Raw genomic sequence first — 8,661 nt, forward strand, 5'->3', positions numbered from 1 at the left:
TAATTTAAATATAAATATATTTATAAATTATATATCTTGAATATAAATATATGTTTATAAGTAATTTCAACATATTTAATTAAACTAATATATTACATGATATAAAATTGTATATTATTACTATACACAACACTAATTAATGTTATGCAGTATTGTTCTTTGTTTGATGGTGGTATTAATTTAGTTTCACTTTATATCATTATTTATTGGTGTTTTATAATTACTTGATTTAGCCAGATTTGAATTCAATATAAACATATTTCAAAATTTTGAGAAGTAAAAAGAATAGAAATATGAGTAAATAAAAAACAATTCAATCTATACAACACTTAATATAATTACTTAATTCAAAAAATATAAAGTCCAATAAATTAAAATTTGAAATTGAAACTTAGCATGAATATAATAATAGAGTACATAAATTAGTCAAATTCTATGCTTATCAGATTTTAATCGCACTAATTGTTCAATTACTATAAATTTATTTAAAGAATTTAATTTTAGAAGTATTATATATTACTCTCTCCGTCCTACAATAAATGTCATTTTTTTAGTTCTACCAAAAATATCATATTTCCATTTTTTGAAAAAAATTCTCTCTTACATAAATATAAAAATTATATTTTCTCTCTCTATTTATTCAACACAAAAAAACAAAACTTTATAAAATCTCGTGTCGTCCCACAAATATGACATCACCCACCCCATCACGTGCATGCACATACTACTTCAAAAATATTTATTGCTTTAAGATCTACTGAACAGTTTAAAAATGAAACTATTATATAAACTTGTTCAAAATCCTACGGTCCTACCAGTTTCAACCATGATACCATATTATCTTTTTAGGTCAGCCTTACAATTTTCATAAATAAATTGAAGTGCCAATAATCAAATGCTCATCTATTAGAACATTAGTTTTTGGTTGATAGTTAAGATTACAATAAATTTCATCTTTTATGAATTAATAACGATAAGTATTGTTATATTCCATAAAACAATATTTCTTAGTTTGGATCATTTGCTATTCTCATTCCAATGAGATACCCCCTCCGACCTATAAATTAGGTGCATTCCAATTTTCAGAAAATTTACATCAATTTAATTAAAATTTACATCAATTTAATACTCTATATAGATTTCACTATCCACTGACCATTCACTTCCTCTATCTTATTTTACAAATTTTATGATAATTCACATACCATATCCATGGCATATTGCAACGAAAAAAGTAATTAAAATACTAATAAAAGAATTATTTATTGATAAGTAAGATTGAAGCAATAATAATATTGGCCAATCATTTGTAGCCCTAAAACAATGAAGCAACCCATTATTATGCAAGAAAATAAAAAAAAATACTTCATGAAAATGAAATTCCAAATACATAGGAGTAAAACATTAAAAAATATCAAGCCCCAATAGTAACAGAGTAAGAGCGCAAGCACGCCTGTCATTTTTCTGTGTGTAAAATGTTAAAGTAGCCGCAATACATTTTTCTTTTTTCATCCATTAGCCTTACAGATCAAGCCAGATTTCTTTCTTCCTCCCTCAAGGAATCTCGAAGAGGAGTCCCCTTTTGGATTATCACCATCCTCTGCATTTGTCAATTGTCACGCCGCCCATCTGCAGCGATAGCGTTCTTCTTGATTTTTTGGGGCAGTGATGATTGAAATTGGAATCTGAATCTCACAAATTACCAAAACCTTGTTCGTCGTCATGTTCATGTGTTTCTGATCACTCCTATCTTGTTTCGATTTATACTGTTCATGTAGTTTTTGGATAGAGATGCTGTGGAAAAAACTTGAACTGGTATTTATACATGTTTAAAACTTCACTGACAAGCCAATTTCTATACATTGTATTGGACCATATATTTGTCCAATAAAATTTGCCTTTTAGTATAACCTATGCCCTAGCAGCTTCACAATATGCTAACCACAACTTGTCTCATACGTACATAAAATATTTAATTGAATATATTATATATAGAATCATTTTATCAACAAATCTTGCATACAGTCTGCGATACTCGTCTCTATATTTTAAATATTGAATTAAATAAATTAATATTTTACACAGATTTTTTTTTTCATGTTTCTCTGATAATACACTTTGGGAAGACAAATGTAATACTACTATTAATGCTAGCTTGCCCTACTCATCTCTCTCTTATAATTATATTTCAAATATAAATTAAGTAGAATTTATTTTAACAGATTTGTTCCTTACATATAACCTGCTTTAGGAAGACAAATGTATTATTCATGCTAATTTGCTAACATATAAAAAATAAATTAAACAGTTCATAGCATATATTCATTTCAGATTTTTTTTCCCGGTATTTCAGGATTTAACAAACATACAACACTTAATGATTCGTTATAATACTATTAAATATTTAACGGAATCATAAAATAGAACTACATGTATGCACTGTAAATATAATTACTGCGTTACAGCTTTTTTTTTTGGATGTAAAAGCATATTTCGTTTTTCTAAATAAATATAAATAAGGCTTTTTATAGCTTCTATTCCCAATACACGACGTGTTAAATAGATTCGGTTTTCGATGTTGGTAATTAAATAACAAAATATTTAGTATATGCTTGCAGTTAAGAATGGAGTACAATTATACTGCTTGCTCATAAAAGTGAAATCAAAGTTTTCATGTAGTATTTTATAGCCGTTCCCGCCAAAACAGCCCTCAGTGGCAATCTTGTTATTTTTGAGACAACTGCACCTTTAGATAGTTATAGATAGATTAAATCATCATTAATATACTACTCTCTTTGTTTCGCTCAAGATATTAACATTCTTGAGTAACACGAGATTTTAAGAGAAATTATTAGATGGAGTAAGTAGAGGAAAAAAAATAGTTAAATATTTTAATAAGAAAGAGGATAGAGAGATTTATTTTCAAATGTAGAAAATGGACATTTTGAGTGAGACAAACTAAAAAAAATTACACATTTTGAGTAAGACGCAGGAAGTACAATTATCTTTTCTCTCTTTTCATTATTACTTAACTACTTTTTTCACTTCATTAAACTACATTTTCTCTCTCTAGCTTAACAATTTTAAACATCTGATGAAATATCAATGGAATAGATGTAATCTTCTCCAAGACAGAAGATGAAGCATTTATTTCAATGCTTAATATACTTTTAGAAGTTTCAATCTTATTTGTTAATATAAAGATCAATACTATCAAGTGAAGTTTTAAAAAAAAAATTAAAATGTTTAAAGCTTATAACGAAAGAAATATGAAATTGATCAAGAAAAGAACATACTATTATATATAATCATCGTCGTGATTAGATAGAAATACAAATCCAAACTAGTTAAATTGTTAATGATCCATCTAATGATCAGAATTGATGTCCCTTTCCAAACATTTGGAGAACTAACATGAATTGTACTACATCACATTCAATAATTTATAGCCAAAAGAGAAATATCAGCACTAGAAATTTATTAATCAAGGGTGATGCTACACTTATTTGGTGAGGAAAATTTTGTTTACAACATCCACAGGCAATGCATAAGCTGGATCTATAGCTTTGAGTCCAGGATATTCAAGAAGTGATAGACCTGATTTCACCAAATAACAACGGTCGTCAAGTAGTATAGATATTACAGCAACTATATATAAATCCGAGGGCTCAATCTTACCAGCAACACCAAAATAGGTGTGGAATACATCAACAGCATCATCGGGCCTATCTGAGATTCCACCATTCTCTTTATCCTACATCATTCAAGAATATGGATGGCATCAGATATCTCATAGTTTACACGATAAGTATCAGTTTTCAATGCAAAGAATAACCTGGCAGTCCAAGATGAAGTTTACGAGCTTTTTCTTGTCAATCCAGTGAACTCTATCGATCATAATCAAACTACTAAGAACCCACCACGAGTAGCATACCTGGAGTTAGGAATGAACGCTAGATGAGAACAATATTCTTTTCAGAATTCGTTGCATAATAAGCTATACACGAGGAAAGAATCGCTCACATCAGGAAGCTTCTCAGGACGCCCATTTAAACCTCCAGATTTTACTTGTCGTTCACATAACCACCATCCAAGGAGGTCCTTGTCAACATGATCTAAATAGCCAGTAATAGCAAGAGCCCCCACACAACAGAAAACTGTAATAACAACAGGCATCATCCACAACTGTTAGTTTTTCACTAGGACCAGACTTTTTTTTTATTTTTCAGAAGCAGCAAAAATCCAGTCACACAAACTAATGATCTTGGGCAGGCTGAAAATATGGAATAAGTTACAACTATAAGGATAGTAAAAAAAATGAAAGGTCAGCTAATCAAGAGTCAAGTCCGTTAGTATGGCTTCTCCACCAGCAGGCTTTAGACTTGTAAATAAACGGGAGCATGACTTTTGTAAAATGCACAGAATTAAGTCACCGGGTTTACAAATCTGCAGGCATTAATGTTCTCGTTTTATCCAGCAATATAAAGAGTTAATCACTTAGCAAGACAACATGCAATAGCTTCTGTATTCATTTACTTAGTAACTTTGCAAGTATGCGAAACACCTAAGGCATGAAGCATACTTTGTCCGGCATGAGATTCTGCTCCAGGTGTGCATCCAAATCCACCATCTAAATTCTTGCAACTAACAATGTACTCTACAGCTTTTTCTACATTTATTTTATCCAAACGCTTTAGTAATGCGAGGGAGCATATTGCAATATAAGAAAACCTGAAAATATGGTAATACTTGTTATTCCAATAAAACAGATAATTTTATAGAAAATTAACAGGCTAAATATGCGACAATTTTCCAGCCTACAAATATTAGATGAATAAGAAAGCATACCTGGTATCTATTTCACCCCAAATGTCACCAGAAAATGAGCCATCTTCATTCTGTAGGCTTGCAATATCTAGCTAGTAGGTTAAGTTCTTACTTGGCATTCAATTCTTATTTTGTGTTCAACTATACTAAGGAAGAAATAAACATAAATGAAAAGCAATGGAAAAGGTCATGCATGTAACACTGGGTGCTAATAGATGATAGCTACCACCATCTGGCACAATTAGTTTTAAAGATTTACTCACAGAGCCCAGCCCAACTTCAAGAACTATAATAATATGAATAAATATAATAGTAATAATCTATTATTGAAAGATACAATTGGCAACCTTCTCAATATCAAGAACATCTGTCTTGTCAAATAGTGCTAAAACCTGAATAGCACTTAATGTGTAGAGCACGTGAGGATCATGCCCTATATTACCACCAAAACCACCTGCATGAACGAATGCACAATAAGATAATGCGAGTTTATCAGAACAGCACTATTTAACATCTTGAATAAGTAAAAATGTTGTAAAGGACTTGCTGCAACCAGAACAAAGTGAAGAAATGCACTGTAAAGGGCATATAATTAATGCAAAAACTAAAGCCTGCGTACATACCAGATTCATGCTGACATTGCATGATCCACGGAATAACCTCATCCTGATCCACTGTATCAAGCTTTCCTAAAACATCCAGAGTAGTCAATCCCCAATAAGCGCCATTCAATCTCAGGTGCTCCATCACCACAGACGCAAAATCATCCTTTTTCTGTTACAAAAGGGTGCTGATTATTACTAAAAGAATACATCACCACTTGAAGCATCTAGAGGCCTAAGAAACCCTGAATCTTCTTCGTAGTTAGTACTACTACCTCCGTCCCTTAAAAATAAAAAATATTTACATTTTAGTCCATCCCTTAAAAATTGAAACTTTTTAAACTTTCTATTTTAGGAAATGGACCCTATAAATATAATCCACTTACTCTACTTTCACTACTTTTCCCCTTCCTCTCTCTCACTTTATCCATTTCTCTCTTCATCACTCTTACTTTACCAATTCATCTCTTTTACTATACCAATTGTGCATTAAAACATGTGCCGTTTCAAAAGTTTCTATTTTTCTCCGTCCTCCAAATTTTGACATAGTTTACTATTTCAGTCCGTCCCCCAAATTTTGACACACTTCACTTTTTAATGGACTCCATATTTCACTAACTCGTTCATACTCACATTTTATTATAAAACTAATAGTTTAAAAGTAGGACCCACGTTCCACCAACTTTTTCAAGTCAATTTCTATTACATTTCTTAAAACCCGTGCCGGGTCAAAACGTGTCAAAATTTGGGGGACGGAGGGAGTAATATATAAGAAAAGAAAGACAATAAAGAAAAAAAACAGAATGAAGAGGAATGATCTTCCAAGTGTAGCAGGAATATCCAGAAGTAATTATTTCACTCCTAATATTGTTAACAAAAACAGGGGAGTGCCTTATCATTTCTTCCTGCTGTTCTTTTATAATCATAAAGATTCATTGTGTAAGAAAAACAAAAATTGATACAATCCACAAACTGACAATGAGGCCTACCTTTTCAATTGATATGATATATTTAATATGCTTTTCAACCACGAGCTCCCCCATTCTGTCATGGATTCAAACAAAGAATTAACAAATTCAAACATAAGCTATAGCAAAGAGAACTCATAAACATAAGATCAAAAATCAAATTTTCAAAATCGAATATCGTTACTCCAAATCAAGACACGAGTATACAAACACAGGTGCTCAGTTGGAATGAGAATAATGTCGGATTAGCCTTGTGACAAGAAAAAGTAAAAGAGATGCAACGGGGCTGGTGAAGTGAAATTACAAGCAATCTAGATTCCGAAAACGCGATGCCGAAGAGGGCAGGCGGTGAAGGATTTGGGATTTAGGATGGGTTTGGAAATTCAAGTCAAATTTGCAGCTGACTTATTTTAAGAAAAGCAGAGGGGCGATTCTACTAACAATGAATAGTATGGATCAATGAATTGAGATCCAAGTCTTTGATAATGCTCCTATCTAATCGAAAAAATAGCGAGAATGCTGGATTTTTGCTTGACATAGGGTAACGTATGAATTAATTAACGGTTTTTTGTTAGATATAGGGTAAAGGTACGAATTAATGTTGGATTTTTGGTGTATTGTACTCACTCAGTCCCCCTCCGTCCCCCATTAGGAGTCACACTTTGATTGGGCACGCATTTTAAGAAATATAAAGAAAAGTTGATTGAAAAAGTTAGTGATATGTGAGACTCATTTTTTTATATTGGTTTTATAATAAAATGTTAGTGAATTGAGTTAGTGGAATGTGAGTTATACTGACTATTTATGGTAAAAATGAAATGTGACTCTTAATTGGGGACGGACCGAAATAGAAAAGTGTGACTCTTAATCGGGGACGGAGGGAGTAAATTTTTATAGGTTACAGGGTATCGGTATGAGTTAATATCGGATATTTGGTATATTGCAATTTTTGGTAAGATATAGGGTAATGGTATGAATTTTCACATACCTAGGTTTATCCAAATACGGTATATACCAGACAACCACACAATGTCACTGCTTCAACACACAATCACTCTAAGGCTCTAAGCTCACAAACCTCACAAAACAGAAGCAAGAACTCTCAGAAATCACAGAGAAAACGTCGAGAACTCCTCTGACTTAGCATATTGAACCAATGGTTCAATCTAGCGTCGTAATTCACAAGGGATCCGAAGCGGTTACCTATGTCAGAGATAACACCAATCTAAAATCACTCAAAACCAGAGATTAGATGGACGGAGAAAATGACCGGAGACAAGAAAGAGAGAGGCGAGAGAAAACCCTAATCGCTCGAGAATAGAGAGAGAGAGAGGGAGGGAGAGAGTCAAACAGTCTGAATACCGAATGAAGTGAATCGGTGAGTGTGAGACCTTTAGTCTCACACAACAAACACAGCCATTCATCCAATGGACAAGAGCCTGGGTTTGGTCCTCTCACAATAACATTGGGCCAAATAAAATCGAGCTCAATCATAAGATAAGTCCAAGTTATCCACATACTCAACCTTGGACCTTATTAGAAAGCAGGGTTGGATCAAATGTTACTTCATTGATCACCTACAAGGCAACAACACATACCAAAGGACCAAGGTCCATTAGCCTAAGAGTTTAGGTTGTCTTATGATACCAAAGGACCAAGATCCATTAGTTAATAAGGACTTAGTTACCTCAAAACACCGGAGGACCAAAGTGACATGCCCATTTGTCTAAGATATGAAATTGAAGACAATCCAATTGTTATGATTGGTATACTGAAAAACATGTTTCGAGTGGTTTGATCGAATAGAATTACTTGTATACAATACACTCTACAAGCTCTTTTAACCCAAAGTGAAAAGAAGTAATTTTATCACAGTGTATTTGCTTATGCATTTATAAGATATTTTCTCAAACATTTAAATGTATAAAAGCAGACAAAGTTTAATTCTTCTACTTAGTAGGCTGGTTGTAAGCGTCATTCATAGTAAAGTAACACAGTCGGGTCTATGCAATGCTTTGCAAAAGAGAAATAGAATTTCATAACCTAAATAAACTTTAGTTACTTATCATGAAATGTTGTAGTGTGAGTCTACACATGTTTCCTTTTACTTTAGAAAATAAACGACACTAGTGTGGTATAACATTGAACGAATCTAACGGTGAGATAAGTCTTTCTTGGCTATTTACTGAAATACGAGGTCTTAGTGACAATCATTGATATAACATTGAGCATAGATATTTAATAGGCTAGTTTTCGTCACTCGG

At 32.4% G+C, this 8,661-nt stretch overlaps 1 protein-coding gene across 3 annotated transcripts; it reads right to left on the reverse strand.

The window, feature by feature from the left end:
* Positions 1–3,275: 3,275 nt before the first annotated feature.
* Positions 3,276–6,932, reverse strand: LOC125186912 (geranylgeranyl transferase type-2 subunit beta 1-like). 3 transcript variants are annotated; one of them, XM_048083400.1, is made up of 10 exons: positions 6,582–6,932; positions 6,419–6,473; positions 5,451–5,601; positions 5,165–5,281; positions 4,849–4,915; positions 4,565–4,731; positions 4,024–4,157; positions 3,836–3,934; positions 3,679–3,754; positions 3,276–3,597 (listed from the first exon to the last, which is right to left on the reverse strand). In XM_048083400.1, exons 2-10 carry the CDS (start codon positions 6,470–6,472, stop codon positions 3,503–3,505), a joined length of 960 nt encoding a protein of 319 aa, XP_047939357.1. In that variant the 5' UTR covers position 6,473; positions 6,582–6,932; the 3' UTR covers positions 3,276–3,502. The 3 variants fall into 3 exon arrangements, with proteins under 3 accessions (XP_047939357.1, XP_047939356.1, XP_047939358.1); XM_048083399.1 differs by having other exon boundaries at positions 6,702–6,931; XM_048083401.1 differs by having other exon boundaries at positions 4,583–4,731; positions 6,702–6,927.
* Positions 6,933–8,661: the final 1,729 nt, after the last annotated feature.

The sequence above is a fragment of the Salvia hispanica genome, chromosome 5 (assembly GCF_023119035.1).
Source record: "Salvia hispanica cultivar TCC Black 2014 chromosome 5, UniMelb_Shisp_WGS_1.0, whole genome shotgun sequence".
NCBI classification, from domain to species: domain Eukaryota; kingdom Viridiplantae; phylum Streptophyta; class Magnoliopsida; order Lamiales; family Lamiaceae; genus Salvia; species Salvia hispanica.